The 17,853-nt window shown below is 46.2% G+C and overlaps 1 protein-coding gene across 2 annotated transcripts in view; it reads right to left on the bottom strand.

The window, feature by feature from the left end:
* Positions 1-2,705: 2,705 nt before the first annotated feature.
* Positions 2,706-17,853, bottom strand: part of Serinc5 (serine incorporator 5) — a 100,180-nt gene continuing 85,032 nt past the window's right edge. Inside the window, exons 9-12 of one of the 2 annotated variants that reach the window (XM_021208336.1) lie at positions 12,676-12,742; positions 9,091-9,130; positions 8,321-8,465; positions 2,706-6,594 (exon numbers count right to left, since the gene is read on the bottom strand). In XM_021208336.1, coding sequence (XP_021063995.1) covers positions 6,450-6,594; positions 8,321-8,465; positions 9,091-9,130; positions 12,676-12,742 — 397 coding nt within the window. In that variant the 3' untranslated portion in view covers positions 2,706-6,449. The remainder of the gene's footprint in view (positions 6,595-8,320; positions 8,466-9,090; positions 9,131-12,675; positions 12,743-17,853) is intronic. The other variant, XM_029543967.1, reaches the window with a different exon arrangement.

The following is a 17,853-nucleotide window of genomic DNA, read 5'->3' as shown; positions in this document are numbered from 1 at the left end:
TAACCTTAGGTTTGTTCTTCTCATTTTGTCCTGGATTTCCTGGATGTTTTGGGTTAGGAGCTTTTTGCATTTTGCATTCTCTTTGACTGTTGTGTCGTTTTCTATGGTTTTGTTTATTAAGACAAAGTCTCACTATGTAGACCAGGTTGCCCTCAAACTCAGAAATCGGCCTGCCTTTGCCTATGTGCTGGGATTAAATGTGTATCCTACCATAAATAGCTTCCACATTTTTGGAACTTTATGTATTTGAGTGTTTTGCCTGTATGTATGTGTCACATGTGTGCTTTGTACCTGCAAGGCCCAGAAAAGTTGTTGGATCCCATGGAACTGGAGTTATAGATAGGTGTGAACCAGCATGTGGGTGCTGGGAATTGAACTTGGGTCCTCTGCAAAAGTAGCCAGTGCTCTTAACCACTAGGCAGTCTCTCCAGCCCCTACTGTATTTTTCAAATTAACTTTCAAGGGCATACTTGTGTGTTTATTTATATTCCCTAGGGATCAATAAGTATGCTAAGCACAAGCTGTTCCACTGAGCCATAAGCCTAGTCCTAAACAGGATCTATGTTTCAATACTGATGTGTCTGAGCTCTCCAGGACCTATGGTCATATATGCCTAAGGATACTGTCCATCCCTTACCGATCACCACATTCCATACCACCAAACAGTTCAGTTATTTTAATTAGCGTGTGAAGCCCTCCATGGATGTCAAAGCCTTACCAGCCTCATCGTCCATCATCACCACTCACAAATCCTTCTTTCACTCGTTCACCCATTCACCCCTTACTGATCACCAGAACATGCCCAGTACCATCTGAGACATCAGAGAAACCTGAGTGAAGCATGAGAGACCTTAGTGTCCAGGGCACAATGTGAATAAATACAAACAGTAAGCTGGATGCTGTGGTAGCTTATGTGGGAATGGCCTCCAAAGACTCATGTTTGAATAATTGGTCCCCATGGTAGAACTGTTTAGGAAAGATCAGGAGGTGTAGCCTTGTTGAAGGAAGTGTGTCACTGTGGGCAGGCTTAGAGGTTTCAGAGAACTAGCCCCAGTCTCCATGTGCTCTGGCTCCTGACTGTTGATCAAGATCTGAGTGCTCGGCTGTTGCTGCCTCTGTGCCTTTGCTTCACCATCATGGACCATAACCCTCTGGAACCGTAAGTGCAATTAAGCACTTTCTTTTATAAGGTGTCTCTGTCACAGTGTTTTCTACAGCAATAGAAAAACAGCTAAGACAGAAGGCAATGGGTTCTATGTAAAATGATAAAGCAGGGAGGTCAGGGAGGGGGTCAGGGGTGGGGAGAACACTGCATGCAACCCAAAGGGTCTTCTGGGAAGAGGAGTATACACCTGATGACCTTAAGCATCCAGGAAACAAAGGATGCTGGAACAAAGTGGCCATGGGGAGAGTGGCAGGGGTGTGCAGGGTGGCTGAAGCAACGAAAGCAGGGGACAGGGAGGGGCATTTAATAGACCCCTGCACAGACCTCAGCTCCTCCTTTGAATGAGACAGTAAGCCACAAGAGCATGTGCTGAACTGCATTTCCCAAGAAGTCTCATATCTGTGTCTTACCAGATGATCTTGTGACTCTTCTTGATGAGAAGAGAATACACAAAGAAAATGTGATGCACAGGCAATGGAATACTATTGAGCCTTTAAAACAAAGGAACTCCTGTAACATGAAGTGACTTGAATGACCTTGTAGAACATTGGTAAGTAAAACAGTGCAGGTGTAGACAGACAAATCAGGCCACGTAAGTGTTGACTGTCCTCCAAGTGGAACCACCATCTCGGGCAGTTCAGTGGCACCCCCCTTGTTAAAATCATCAAGACAGGGCTTGTTGACTGTTTGATTACTTCCCATTCTGGAGGAACAGAGAGGGCCACAGGACCCTTATCTGAGTATCCAGTACTCTGCCTTAATTGCATGTGTCTTTGGGGGAGGCGCTAGAGTATATAGGTGAAGGAAGACTACAGGAAGGGTACACCATCTATTTGGCTATGGGGAAGCCCTCACCCTTGCTGGGCAAAGGCTTTACAGGTATGCCCTGTTGAGGGAAGGAACACCCACACCCCTATAAGTAACCAATGATCTTCATAAAGAAGTATAAACTAATTGGCTCCCTAGAATGAACATTAGCAGAATCGTATCTGCTATGGTCCCCTAAGGATGAATTTTAGTAACATTCAGCTACAGTGAAATCTGTCTTAAGAAAGCCAAGGTTAGACTTGGTATCTAGACTGTAGTTCAGTGATACTGTTCCTGCCTACCATACCTGAAGCTCTGTCTTCAACACAAACAGCAAACAAAGTCAACACAGAAGTGGATTGTAAAACTGGCTACCAAGGATTTTTGAGTCATGTTGGAGAACTCAGAATTTCAGCTACGCTTAGAAGAATTATGTTCAAGAGAAGTGCTGTGAAACATGATGATTGCATCTAACAGCATTTTAAATTGTTACACGGGTGGACTATGTGCTCTCACCATAAAAAAGAAGTGATACACGTTAACTAGCTTGATTTAGCCATTCTTCAAGGCCTTAATTAGACACCATAAATCACCCATTCTTATTTGTCAATTACAAGCCATCAGCATAGATGCCAAGATGTTTGAACACTGGTTGACATAAGAAAGCACTAACGCTGGCAAATGCTGACTGGAGACTTTAGTCAGGTGTCTAATAGAAAACAAACAACATGGGTTTCAAGTTTACATTTTATTAAAGTACAGAGTTAACATGTTTGAGTTTTCTACATAGGAAAAGGCCAGTCAATTTCAGGTGCTTCATAGAAAAATTAGCATTGAAAAACACAAATACAAATCCATAATTGGCTTTGCGGCTAATGGGGAAAAATAACTATTTTAAAAGGTAGCAAAATCAACCATGTCAGAGACCTTTATAAACAAACAGCAGACCTACCACACAGATTGCATTCAAATTCCACTATAGCAAAATGTAACCACAAAAGTTGGCTACAGCTAATTGTTTCCAAAAAAAAAGTCTTTTTAAAAAAATTAACAGTTATGACTATAAAAATGTTTGTAGTTTTTTCTTTGCAAAGTAAAAAAGTTTAACTCTTTAATAAATGGAAACAAAATGACCCTCTTACAATTTTTATAAATAGCTCTCAAGACATATATTACTCATCTGCTGTAATCTTTCTTTACCTGAGAGAATTTCCCAGGAACCCAAAGGATTACCTTAAAGACTTCTATCATTTTCCTCACATGAATGTAGTTAAACTTCTTGAAGTCAATTGGGCAAATGCATTCCAGCTCTGCCCTTGTCCAACTAAAATAAAATCAAATACACCTCTTTGGTAAAAGCCAAGTGTTTCAGCCTTTTAAAATAACTGTCTCTGTGAATGCTTCAGTGATGGAAAACAGAAAGTGAGAACGAGCTAAAGCCATCAAGTCGGCTCTCCTGTCTACTGAAGTCACCCCAATGCCAGAGAGCTCATCTCTGCAGGGAATGAAAATGTTTACTAGTGTAAGTCACAGAAGAAACCTTGAGAGTCTATGACCAGGTGGCAAGCTCATGTCCTCCCTGTGCCCATCTTCCTTATGAAGCCCTTTCACTTCTTGGCAGTATGTGGGGTGTGCATTGGTTTATGTTTCAGCACACGAAAAAGCCACTGGCTAGAAAGGCAATGAAGCAGAGAAGCCCAGGCAGTTTAAATACAGGCTCTGGAACTCTCTTTCCAGGGTAACGTGAAGCACCAAGGACGGAATGAGAACATCAGCGGATGAAGGCTGAGGGTGACAATTTGGGAAGGGAGCAATTAACACTGGAGTGAAGTCACAATGGAACTGGAGACATGGCATTATGTCTCCCACTGGCCACTCCTTATGGGATTCGAAACCCCAAAGTTTCAATACTCCATGCCTGCTCCCAACTCTTTCCACACCACAGTCCATCCACGATATAAAACTTCTCCAAACCTTTCCAGAACTGACTTCCCAAGAAACCCAGATCAGCTACCAGCACCGCCAAAACTTGAAGCAGGCATCATGTGTGAACGAGACTCCCAGGAGAATCCCTCCCTGGCATAACTAATGTTTTACTCATAAAACACGGGAGGGAGAGAGCACATGATTTCTAACCTCTGCCTCCAGGGCTGCCATCGCTAAGGGTCAGATGGACAGCTTCAAAGCGTGCTTCCTGACAGTGTTGCTTGGGTACTGCACGAAGCAAAGGCCTGATATCTTTAAAAGCTACCGGTGGATCAAGCAAGCTAACGCTGCTGTTGTTATCTCAAAACAATGGCACACTTTCCAGTTTTCTCCAGTTTCACAAACAATAGCATTCTTAAGCTCACAAACAGGCTTCTACCTGAGTAGTTTCTCACAGCTGATCACAAATGCCAACTTTTTGTCTTGAAATACGGTCTAGCTGGCCTAGAAACCAGAGACTCCCCCTCGCTTCAGCTGAGATTGAAGGGTCAATTCTTACATCTATCTCTCTTAGACAACCCTTCACCTCAATTCTGACCATCCGTCTATACCATTAGCTGAGAGTAAAGAAGGGGGTGGCCAGCTCTTCCTCCTGTGTGAGACCTAACTTCTGAAGAAGGGCAAGGCATGCACTCAACCAAGACTTAGGCAGCTGGAAAGTGAATGGGGCTTGGTTCAGAGGGAAGCCACAGGGGCAGCCACTGGTATTGTCTGGGTTTCCCTGAGCTGCTTTCCAGAGAGGAAAAGGGGCCAACAAAGGCTAGCCCAGGAATGTGTGGCCTTGTCAGCCTAGCTGTGACCAGTTCAAAAGTCACCATGCCTGGCTTCAAGTCTCAGCAGAGACAGACCTTGAGAAAACAATCCTGCCCCGCCCCCAGCACCCGAGTCCCCTTCTGCTTCTTTCTCAGCACCTCTGCCGGGCAGGCACAGCAGGGGCTGGCAGGCAGCGCCTTACACAGGCCCCAGTGGATGGGGCTCCCATTCCCACTGGGAAATACTGGACTTGTATAGCTATGCTTTGTGTGATTCTCCTGTGTCTTTGAACTGCTGAGAGGTGTCCTTATTTGTGTACCTTTTAAGACGGGATCTCAAATACTATAAATCAGACAAGTTCTCCAATGAATTCACCACTATTTCTTTCCCCTGGGTCCTTTTAGCAGGAGGGTACAGTAGTGAGTAGAAATGAAGATTCTGACATTTTGGCATGTGGGAACCAGGCTTAGGTGGGTCCCAATTCCGCCTGACTTGTTCAGATAGGCACTGGGGAAGTCTTCTCCCTCGCCAATAACATTGGCACTAAAATGCACACCTGTGAGCGTTTCTGGGAAATTGTGTGGATGTAATTGTAGTCTTGTGAGATGCCTCCAATCACGCTTGCATCTCAGTCTAATTCCACCCATGCACAGCTTGTCTGCTTGCCTGGCCCATCTGTGTGGCCAGCTCTGTTGGAAGCTGCCTGGGATCCTCACCCAGCCCTTCTCTACTTCAAGGAAACCATGCTGTTAACCTTGGGGGCACACTGTAAGTGAGGAAGGCCTCATGGTGGGGGTGAGTCAGCCCCCCCCCCTTAACACTCTGAGAGGGGTGTGGTGGGCTGCAGTAAAGAAACAACATTTTTGTTAAGATCCTTAAAGCATTACTGTTAATGACTCTCACAAGTAAGAACTGTAACCCGCCAGTACTTGGGCAAAGACAACAACGTGCATCTTGTTTTACAGTCACATGAACACTGCCATAAGAGCAAGGTTACTGCAGTGTCTCGTACTGGGAAAACATGGTGGAGCATCCCATGAAGGTGAGAACAAATTGTGCTTTTCACATTATTACAAACACTACCCTAGACAAGAATGGAGGGCCTCTGCCAAGGGCAGGGAGGACAAGAAGGCCATGACTCCCAGCATCATGACCTCAATAGAAAATGCTGGGGGCAGGGCTGTGCAGAAGTAGTTGAGGGTGGACTCAAAGGAGGGGCTCCCTCTGTACCCTGCAGAAACGGGGAGCTGTGAGGGCTCCGGGAGGCAGGCAAAGGTGAGTGACAGGGGCCAAGCCCCACCTTAGGCTGAGGACTCAAGTGTTTTTTGTTGTTGCTTCTTTATGCCAAGGATGAGAGTGACAGGCCACACAAGGACATTTTCATCCTTGTGACAGACGCTGTGCCCCAAGCTCTGCCCTGGTTTAAGCACATCCAGGAAGAACAGCAGCAAACCCTCAGCTAACCCTTGGGTAAGGCATAAAGGGATAATGGCACCTACCAGCGTGGCTAAAGATTTCAACTCCTGTCGATCAAGCTGGTAGTTTCCTTTTGGACCAGAATTGAATCAGGAGGTTTGACTTATTTCCTGAAAGCTTTGTCAGACCTACTTAAGCCAGCCAGGGGATGTCAGCTTTTCACAGGGCACCAGTTGCTGCTTAAACCCCTGGCACCCACGTTCAAAGGGCAGCCCTCCACAGTGGGCACAGGCCTGCTGAGCCATAGGGCACCTGGACGTCCTCACACAGAGAACTGCCTGGAGGGACAGCAGAGAGGGGCCACCAGGGTCTGCAGGTACAGCAGCACACACATCCAGCAGGAGGCCATCTTGACCCAGAAGACGGACCAGCCTGAGAAGAAGGTCTCAATGGTGGCATTTTCATAGCTGTGGAGAGACCGACAGAGCAGTAAGAACACAAAGTAGCAAGGTATCACTGGCCCCCAGCAGACCTTAGCTTTCTTTCTTAGCAATTAATGGAGTTCTAACTCATATACATTTAAAATGTACCATTTGCTGGCTTTTCCAACACTTACAGGCTTGTAGAATTGTTGCTAGTCAGTTTTAGAACATCTTCCTCCTCCCGGACATCCTGCATCCCCTAGCTGCCCCACCTTTCCCATGTCCCCCATCACCCTGCATTCATTGACCTACTTCCTGTCTTTAGGGTTTGTCTTTTTTAGACCAATTCATGTAAACACAGGTACACAGTCTCCTATGGTCGGCTGTTAAACACAGCATGTTGCTTCCAGAGCTCTGTACATTGTACCTGTCCCTTGGCTGAGAAACCTGAGACCAAATTTTAAGAGTTTTTCACTCTGGAATATTTACATAGATGTTATCAGGTAAACAAATCCAAGATTGGAAATGGTAACCTTTCCATGTCTTGTCAGAGCTGAGAACATTTTGGGGCTTCCGGACTGGGGCTACTCACTGTACATCACTCCTTCAGATTTATAAATCATATCTTACTGTGTGGAAATAGCACGCTTTGCTATCTCCATCAGTTAGCGAGCGACATTTGAGTTACCCCACTTCTGAATTGTTATGAATTACTATGATATGAGCATATGTCTATAATTTTTGGTTACTTTTCCTTTTTGTCCAAGATCTATACTTAGAAGGGAAATTGCTGGATTATACACTAGGATCTCGTGTTGAACCATACAAGGAGTTACCAAATTATATTTTAAAATGTGGTTTCATTGTATATTCCTATCAGCAATGTAAAGAGGGCTCCAATTTCTACCTATCTTCAATGTTTATTACCATCTCATCTTTATGATTTTAGCTCTGTCCATACTTTATCTGTTTCAAGCCAAAACTCTTTCAGTTTTTAAACGACCACTAGGAAACAACAAATTTGTCCCTTCCTCAGGAAGAATGTCCTCCTGGAAGTGTTTGCTAACTCTCGGCTCTAGACTACAGCTCCTGTTCCCTGACAACCTCCTCCTCAGCTCTCACCACCTGATTGTCAAGGGATGTGGGTCATGGTCAGCCAGTCCCACGAGAGCTTTCTCTAGTGCGTACATTGGTGCAGCACAGCAGAGCCACCCGAACACCCAAACTGTCAGTCAAACATACGACTCCAAGTCTGGGTCTGCATGGATCTCCATGTAGGAAATATCAAATCCATTGGGCATTGGCTAAATTAAAAACTGGAAAAAATAAAGAGATACATATTTTGAAGTAGGATAAAACCCCACTGTATTAGTCTTTAAGATAATATTTCTTCTATTGCTACGACAGTGTTCCCCACACTTGTGATGTGGACTTAGCCCTTCCAGTCTTGTTTGCTCTGTTTCTCAATACAGGGTTGAGACCGAAGGTCTCTCACACACTGAGCTCACCCTCTGCCTCTGAGTACTGCCAGGGAGCTTCAACTTAACTGATGTGAGCACACTCAACATCTCAGAAAGGATTCTGGTCTACCAGGAAGAATGGCAGGGCTTGGCTACAAAGGCTAAGGAGAGTACAGATGACTCCACACTTTAGAGAACCATACTGAGATGTTTTGTTTTGTTTTGCTGTGCTTTTCATTCAGACAACCATTCTACTGTACAGAGACTGTTGCACTGAGCTTGGTTTTAAGGCATTCAAGTCGGCCACTCACTGGAACCAGCTGGTCAAAGTCATCATCACGTAGAGGGAAGCCAGGAAGAAGACAAAGTGGAAATAGGAGTAGCTGTACACGGTGCCTTTCTTCTCATCATAAATGACCCTGGGGCCCTTCTTGACATTCTGCTGCTCTTCAGTGTCTGTGGATGACAAAGGATGCCCAAGGGTAGTGGTGAGTGCGCATACCATCAGTACTACTGCAGCTGTGTGCACATTTCAGTCCTAGTGTGCTGCCAAGTAGAAAAAGCCACAAAGGCCACCTATAGCTCAGCCACCCCAGGAACTTGCTTGCCTAGATGAGTTAGCAAATATGTTTTAGGGGGGCAGAAGAAAGAAAGCCCTTCAAGACATAAAGAACATTAGAAACTCAGCAGAGAAAGCAGTCTATAAACTTTCCCTTCTGTGAAGAAAAGCAAGCTGAAGAAAAGAAATGGGGCCCGAATGAGGCATAGGGACCTCTTGCATTTTCTTATCATCCCTTTAAAAAAACATATACACATTGTATCTTCTAACATTGTATCTTCTAACATTGTATCTTCTCGTTTACCTCAGATAGGAACTAAACTCAGAGATTTTTCCTGTCAGAATACCAACAAAACAAACAAAACCCATTGATCCTGAGGGAGATGTGAGAAGTACATGGAGAGTTAACCAGCTCTGGAACAAGCAGAGCTAGGCACCAAAGCAGTACCCGAACTGCAAATGCCTACAGAGAGAAATCCCAGCCTGCAGGGCCACAGTCAGGCCCAGAGCAGCAACACGTACCTTCTCCATCAGGACCGAAGCAGAAACAGCACCGGGCTACCTGTGAGGACAAAAGCGACTGAGTCAAATGCTGCTTTCTATGTCCCCAGCACTGTAAGCTGCCCAAGTGGAGAAGCTTCTACCACGAGTATGTGTTAGTGCAAGAGATTTGGCTAAGTGTCTGTCCCCAGCTATACTAGGTACAGCATAGGGACAGCACTGCTGAGTGTGGGGATGTTCTAGCCAGCTACCCTTCAAAGGACCTAGTGCTCACCCTAGCTAGCTATTGTGGCTTCTGGGAGCAAATCCTTAGGAGCCTGCTCCTTTAGGCACTGCTTCAGCTGCAGAACTGCCTTGTCTCATAGCAGCCCCTTTCTGGGGATCCTCCATCAAATGACTGATCATGGAAGGCAGATAAAGGCCCAGCTAACAGGACATGTAGAACACTCTGAGGCACCACCTATGTTTGGGAGCATGCTGGGGTTAGTCCAGCCTATAATGTCCTTTAACTTTATTTATACTGTGCCTAATTCTGTTTCCTTCCTCTCTCCTTCCTCCCTTCTGCATATGCTGATCCCTAAGAAATTACCCAACTGAGACATTCTATTTCAGTTCCTACCTGTGCACGACTTAGACTGAAACATGCAGCAAAGGAGACCATGCTCCTGCCTCACACTTTCTAGTGTGAGGCATGCTACTCATCAACTCTGCCTCAAGGGCTGGGACTACGATCTTGCTCACAACGGATGACAGTGAAATCAGGCAGATTAAACAACAGCCAGAAATCATAAACTAGCTTCAAGGCAGAGCTGGGACACACGCGTAATGAGACCTTGGGATTCGTGATTACACAGGGCACGAAGCTGACGAGCTGAATTGGGAATGGGATAAATGTGAAGGGCAGATAAGAGGCAGCTGGTGGGCGGGGATGGTTGCACCCCTGTCCTAGCACTCAGGAGGCAGAGGCAGACGAATCCCAAGTTAATGGATGGCCTGAGCAGTGCAGTGAACTCAAGACTAGCCTGGGAGCCGCAGTGAGTTCAAAGCAGTCAGCCTGGATTATGTAGTGAGAGCCTTTCTTATAAATCAAAACAAAATATGCAGTCAGATCTGGCTGTGGATACAGAAGGCTGGAATTCTTGCTTCTTTAGTACATTTTGAATTTTACAGTTCTTACTTGTTCAAAACAATAAACTCAAAGAAAAAGAGACAAAATTATGAAAGTTTATTACATGACTGCAGGAAGACGGATACACAGAACAAGAAAGAATGGAATGACTACACTTGCCAAAACTGTCTGGGAAGCAAGGTTCCTTCTTCTCTCTAGTGGAAGAGAGATGAGCTACAGAAATCCCAGAGAGCCAGAGCTGAGAGCCAGGAGAACACAGCCTTTCATGCCCCAAGTCCCGCTGGAGCCTTGGCTTCCTCCTGCTCCGCAAGACTTGGATGCTGTGAGGCAGGCTACAGTTCACTAAGTCAGTGGGCCTACTCTATTCATTCCCATTTCTTTTGAAGCTTAAGTTACCACAGAAAACATGAGCTTGGTCTTTCAAAGGCAATGATGTGGGGGCACGAACCCACTTGCTCAGAAGCCAACAGTGGGCAGCTCCTCCCTCAAAGGAGAACAACTTTCTCTCTTAAATCTAACCTGGGGACTTGCTGCTGTTTGAGCTTGAAGGCTGTACACAAAGGAGACATTGAAACCATAATGCCCACCCCCCCAGCAGGTGGCCACCCAGTCAATGGTAGGAACAAAGGCACAAAGACTGCTTCTGCAGCACATGCTCCTCTGTAACAGACAACCGCAACCTATTCAAGCCAGCACAATTTCCTCCTCTACAGTGCCGAGAGCTGGTGGAGAGGCTGGCAGGATAACAGGCCTTCATAATGGTGCGCTATCTCTAGGCTAGGCACTGGAAAGGCATCCTAAATGGCCAGCTGCAGAGCCAAGTGCCCATCCATATCTGGAAAGACACCAGGGCTTGTCCATCCAGTAACTGCTATTTGAATGGATCCTGTGGCCAGACGCCAGCAAAGTCAGCTGCAGGGACTGGGACAGCAGCTGTGCTCCTCAGCAATGTGCAGTCCAGAACACTTACCCAAGGGCCCATCCTGGGAAATGGGAATGTTCTGCCCTCTGTAAATGCAAAGAACACTGTGCTTTTGTGAGGACGACGTGAAACTACACAGCTTTAGATAGTCAGCACCTGTAAGTGCTAAATGACTGAGCAGTCACTGCAGCCCCAGGTCCTGGGCAGCCTTGAGCTCACAGAGAGATTTTCCTGCCTCTGCCTCCTAAGTGCTGGAATTAAAGGCGAGCGCCACCTCCACTCTGGCTGCCGAGTCTCGTCTTAACTGCCTTGGATGGTTGAGTTTTCTGACTATGGCTCATGTTTCACTAAGAGCTCCAGAAAAAAAGACCTATGCACAGGAAAGGAAAAAAGCAGGAAATGTTTGACAGTCGGCTAAACACTCCCTCAGACCTTGACATGGAGGTGAATGGCGCTTACAGTTCTGAACTCCTCACTGAATGACAACTGTGGCTGGAACTGAGCCGTAACTGAGGTGTCAGAGTTCCCACTGTATGTGCAGTGTGCAGAACATGCTTGGCTCCCTTCCTTGCCTGTGTCTTCCTCCAGGGCACTGATACATAGCCCCACAGCTACGCTGCACGTAGGGGACACAGCTACGCTGCACATAGGGGACACAGCTACGCTGCACGTGGGGGACACAGCTACGCTGCACGTGGGGGACACAGCTACGCTGCACGTGGGGAATACAGACGGGCGTCAAGCAGGTGCGTGGTTTAGAACAGACAGAACACCTACACCATTACAGCCAAAGACAGTAAACAAGGGGTGGCTGAACAAGGTTCCCCAAACCTCGGCCTCGGGGTGGGTGCAGAGCGCCAGGCCGGTGCCAACACAGTTGATGGAAAATCAAGAACTCTCTCATTTTAACACATACGACAATAGTTCTTTTTCTATACAAAAATCTTTTTCTTTCTTAGACAGAAAAGAGATCTATGACTGCCAACACACACACACACACACACACACACACACACACACACACACACACATGCACACACACACACACACACATATATATATATACACATATACATACATACAATGCAAAGGAAAGTTAGTTTTCTCACTGGGTATATAAGCCAGACTTAAGGGCAGGCCCACGCCCAGGCAGAGATGGCCAACACAAAGCAAGCTCAATGATGCTTCTGGAGACGCCTCGCTTGAGCATCTCTGCCTTACTCAGCCCAGCTCACCTGTTAGCCTTTCTGATTCTGTGTTTGTATGGGCTTAGTATACGTGCAGACATCTCCGCAAGTGTAGGAGGCTTTGTCTGTTTTCTCTTTCCTGTGCTTGCTTTGGTTTTTGTTTTGTTTTAATTGGCTGTGTGTGTGTGTGTGGGGGGGGGCATGAAGTTGGATTGAATGGGTGGAAAGAGAGAAGGGAGGAGACACCATGATTGGCATACTGTGTATGAAAAACTTAAAAAAAAAAAAATTAGGCCCAGCACAAATGGCTCTCCTGAGACCCGGGTCCTGAGCTGAAGCCGGGAAGGGAAGGAAGGACGCACACTTACTTCCAGCTCTGGCGCCCCGTATCGACTCTGCAGAGCGTCCGAGCTTGACCTTGTTGTCGATGTCAAACTAGGAGAGAGCAGAGTTCAAGAGCACAGTGAGAAGCTGACATCTGGAGTGGAGGGGAAAGCAGCTTGCAAGGCTCCCCGTGCCCTCAGCTCTGGGTGCCCCCTCCACCACCGTGCCCTTCGACAGTTGGTGGAAGTGTCTCCATCTGTGCATTTATTTAGCCTTGCATAAAGGTCTAGGCGGGCAGGGGTGCGTCTGTTTTTCTCCCTTGCTCTTACTTCCTAAGTAATGATGCCTTATGTTATCTATACTGTAGTTACACTATACCAAACACACCATCTAGAGACAATTTAGCACATCTGGAGGATGTATGTAGATCTTATGTAGAATACTGCCTCTACCATTCAATATGTAAGCACTTGAGGTGGTGTCGGTGGCAGGGTAGGATGGCGTGGGTGGGGGTGCAGTCAGTCCCCTCACAGCAGGCACTGAAGGATGACCACAAGCTACTGTGATATCCCATTTGATAGCAAGCTTGATGGTGGATTCTACAAGCATCTCTTTCAGCACACTGCACTCGATCATTTTATCCAGACACAAGTTTGCGATATTGTCAGTCTTCTCTCAACATGGCTTCTTGCTGCTCATGTTATAACTTTACCTTTATCTGACCCCACTCTCGAATCTCACTTAGAGATCAAAAAGTTATTTGTTTTGTTAAGTCCGGGCAATGTAGCTCAGCTAGTTGAGTGCCTACATAGTATGCCGGAAGCTAAGGGTTCAGTTCCCAGCACCCCATAAACTGTGTGTGGTTATAAAGACATGGAATCCCGACCTGAGAGGACGAGGTATGGAGGTCAGCCATTCAAGGCCATCCTTGACTACATAATGAATGTGAGACCAGCCTGGCCTACACAACACCCTGTTTCAAAGTCTTTCCCTACCTTCCCTCTATATGTAGAGAGGTAAAATAATCTGTAACCCTGACTGACACTGGTAAAAGTGCCCATTTCTCCCTTATATAAAAACACGGAAGCATTTTAAACAAACATATATTCAACACTTAGCCTAACTTTACACACGCATTTGGCAGATAAGTCCTAAAGGTCAAGTGTGCTGCATGTGGCAGCCCCTGTTCCGAGCGCCAGAGCATCTGTGAAAATGCAACCCTTCTGTCTCACACAGAAGCGAGGGCACGGGGCACGGGACACGGGGCACGGGGACACGGGGCACGGGGCACGGGGCACGGGGGCACGGGGGCACGGGGCACGGGGCACGGGGCACGGGGACACGGGGACACGGGGACACGGGGCACGGGGCACGGGGCACGGGGCACGGGGCACGGGGCACGGGGCACGGGGGCACGGGACACGGGGCACGGGACACGGGACACGGGGTGACTACTCATGCAGTTGGGCTCCTAGTGCACAGGCAGGAATCAAGATTCATGTCCACCAAATCAACCTCAACACCAGGAAGCAGCAGGGTCCTGTCTGTCCCCCCAGTCTCTTGCCCAAGGAGAAAAGATATCAGTGGGCGGTGGGGAGTAATAGAAAAAGAGGTCCTCTGGGATCCAGACCCCAACCCACAATCCTTCCACTCCATCCCAACTGGTCAGGGAAGGACAAAAACTTCCCACTGGCCATATTCTGAAGAACACTCTCATCTGGTTATGCACTTAAGACTCCTCATTCCTTGCATCAGACGGCACTAACATGGGTCAGAGAGGCTTTCGTTTTCTGTCTAACACTATTTACATTCAGGTCATCCTTAGGGACAGTCTCGTCCTATGTGTAGAGCAGAGGCAACCACAGTAAAAGGACTGTCCCCATAAACCTCGAGAATTATTAACAAAAACATGGTTCTGTAAACTCTTACCCCCATCTCTGTCCCTCTCCCTCTCCCTCTCCCTCTTCCTCTGTGTGTGTCTCTCTGTGTAATATGCATGTATGTGTGTAACACTAAGTGCATGTGAAGGGAGAGGAGGCATAAGTCCTCGCCTGCACTTTGGTTGAGACAGGGTCTCACATTTTTCAGGTCTCCTGTTGGGCTCTCCCTCACCCGTCTCACTGTAGAAGCACTGGGATTACAGACACGAGATGTGTCTGATTTTACTGAGTTCTAGGAATTTGAACTTAGGTCTTTGCGCTTGCATATTAAGTACAACCTCCATTCCTTTCTCCGTAGAGAAGAGCAACAGGCCCAGACTGTGCGGAGAGAACACTGCTCCTCAGTTTGCCATTGGTTCTGAGCTTAAGCCAACCGTCCTTACCAGCACAGCATATCCCCTTGTTCCACATGGCACGCTGTATTGCCATGAACGTCCTATTTTGAACTAGGAAGTTGCTCGGCATTTAATATAGATTCTCAGCTTTCCCATTTTATATTCAATGGGTAATTTCCTAGGTGGCTTAAATACTAAAGGTTATTTCTTTTCTCTTAGGCATAACAAAATGAAAATAGCTAAGGAATACTTTATAAAACAAATGTTTCCTAATAATCTAATTATGCAGGTCACCCAGCTTATTTAGCATCCTGGCATCTTTGGGGTGATCACTGTCACAACAGAAAGCAACTAGAACAGAAATTGGTACCAAAGACTTGGCTACTGCTGTGACAGACCTGATCTGGGAAGGGTTGCAAAATATTAGGAACTTAGGGCTGGAAAGACCATTAGTGCGCAAAGCTTAAATTGGTAAAAGTAGGAGAACCCAAGCCATTGTAGGTGGTGCTATCCTTGGGCAGGTGGCTCCGGGTAGTACAAGAAAGCAGTTTGAGCAAGCCATGAACAGCAAGCCAGTCAGCTGCACTCTTCTATGGGCTCTGCTTCAGCTTCTGCCTCTAGGTTCCTTCTAGTTGTTCCTGCCCTGCCCTCCTCTTTTGACAGGTTGCAAGCTGTACCGTGAAACAAACCCTTTCTCCAGTTACGTGGTCCCTGTCTTAGTTGACGTTTCCATCGCTGTGATAAACAAACACACTTCAAAAGCAACTTGGAGGGGAAGGCTTATTTCAGCTTTCAGATCACTGTTATCTCTGAGGGAAGTAATGCTCTTGCCTCAAACTCTTGTTTGAATGTCTCCTGCACTCCTCAGTACCTTGTTCTTCTGGGCTTGCTCAGTTTTCCTTCTTATAGTCCCTAGGACCACCTGCCCAGGGGTGACACTGCCCACAGTAAGTTCTCATATCATTATCTATATAGAAAATGCACCACAGGCTTAACCACAGGCCAATCTGATGAGGACAGTTTCTTAATTTAGGCTCCCTCTTTCCAAATGACTGTCTGAGTCTAGTCAGCATAGCCATGGTCTTTATCACAGTAATAGAAAGCAATCTGGAACTCTGGGAGGCAAGCTTTTTATGACAACATGATATTACAAAATGTCACCGCAGACAATCCTGGGTCTTACATGGAACCCTGGTGATTTCTTCTCTTATAATCTGGTGTTCTAGTCTGTACAGTTTCCACCAAGAAATTAACCATTCCTACAATCACTCAAATAACAGCTTCTATGCAGACAGTGTGGCCTCATTTGAGAACATTCCCCAACCTCTCATGCTTCTTTAATGTAAACTCTGGAAATAGCTGAAAACCCCTTCATGTTACTGAGGCCTTCCCTTAGCAGCAGGTCCTTTCTTCAAAGGCCCATGAAGTCTGAATTAGACCCCTGTGATCTTGAAGCCAAACATATAAACATTTGTTTATAACATTCTCCAAGCCGACTCCTCCTGGTGCTGCAAGGGGTGATTACAGGAAGCATCAGTCTCCAGACCCCCACAGGAGCTCAGCCAGCTCCTGTGTGCTACAGAAGCATCCATGAGCAGCAAGCAGGTTATTCTCTGTGCAGACTGCTGCTTTGTCCCAGCATTCCACTGGCCATTACACTTCTGCAGTTTAATTACCAGCATTCAGAAAACGTCTGCCGTTGGCATTTAGACAGATTTCTAAATAGCAGCTGTCAGCTTTGAAAATTAATGTCTTTGGGGAATATCAAACTAACAATCTCCACTGTAATGCTGCAATTCTCAGACCATCTCTTGAAAATGTGATCTTTCTGTTTTATGCTTGGTTTTTGTTGTTCTGTTTTTATAATGCTAAGGATTAGACCTAGGGTTTATACATACAAAATTAAAAGTGATTGTTTTTTTCCCTTGGGTGGGTTGGGTATTTTAAACCCAGATCCTCACAAAGGCTGTGCCAAGTCATGGTGACTTTATGGGCTCACTGGAATTGGCCTTTGACTTGAGTTCCTCTTATTGCTTATGTGTGTGTGTGTGTGTGTGTGTGTGTGTGTGTGTGTGTCTTTCTGTCTGTGTGTGTCACTCTGCCACTGAGCCACCCTCCCAGTCCTAAAAGTGACTTAGACAAAACTAGAGTTTTTTAAATTGCTGAGGCTAGCCTCAAACTTGTAATCCTCCTGCCTCAGCCTCCCATATTAGCTGGGATTACAGATACACACTAACATACCTAGCTGTAAAAGTGAGTCTTTACAACTCTTAGAAGCAAGAAAAAAATCTGAATGGATAAGCATTCCATACTGTGAGACACCCTCACTACTGTCAATGTACGCTGTGTACCCAGTAGGATTCTGCTCTTTCCTACTGATGGTCGCAGCAAATCTAAATCCTGTCACTTCTCTCTAATGCCATTACTACCACAACTCTGGCTGTCTCTTCCTGGGAGTTTCTGGGCTTGTTCACTTCTTTTTTTAAAAGATTTATTTTATGTGTATGAGTGTTTATATATTATATCTGTGCACCACATGTATGCCTGGTGGCCACGGAGAAAGGAGCACTAGGACTGGAGTTATATACAGATGGCTATAAGTTGACAAGTGGGTGCTGGGAACCGACCCTGGATCCACTGCAATAGCATCAAGTGCTCTAACTACTAAGCCACCTCGCCAATCCCTCCTCCTGGGAGTTTTTATAAACACAAGTATTGTGAAACCCCAGCTTCAAAACACTTCCCAAGCCTGTTTCCCAGATCATTAGAAGTGTGGTCGAGAGTGTTCCTCTTTCTCCACATCCTCGCCAGCATCTGCTGTCCTCTGAATTTTTGATCTTAGCCATTCTGACTGGTGTGAGGTGAAATCTCAGGGTTGTTTTGATTTGCATTTCCCTGATGATTAAGGTGCTGGTGGGATTGCAAGCTTGTACAACCATTCTGGAAA

This window comes from Mus pahari, chromosome 11, assembly GCF_900095145.1.
Source record: "Mus pahari chromosome 11, PAHARI_EIJ_v1.1, whole genome shotgun sequence".
NCBI classification, from domain to species: Eukaryota; Metazoa; Chordata; class Mammalia; order Rodentia; family Muridae; genus Mus; species Mus pahari.
The sequence above is the reverse complement of the archived record's forward strand: the minus strand, read 5'-3'. Positions and strand labels throughout refer to the sequence as shown.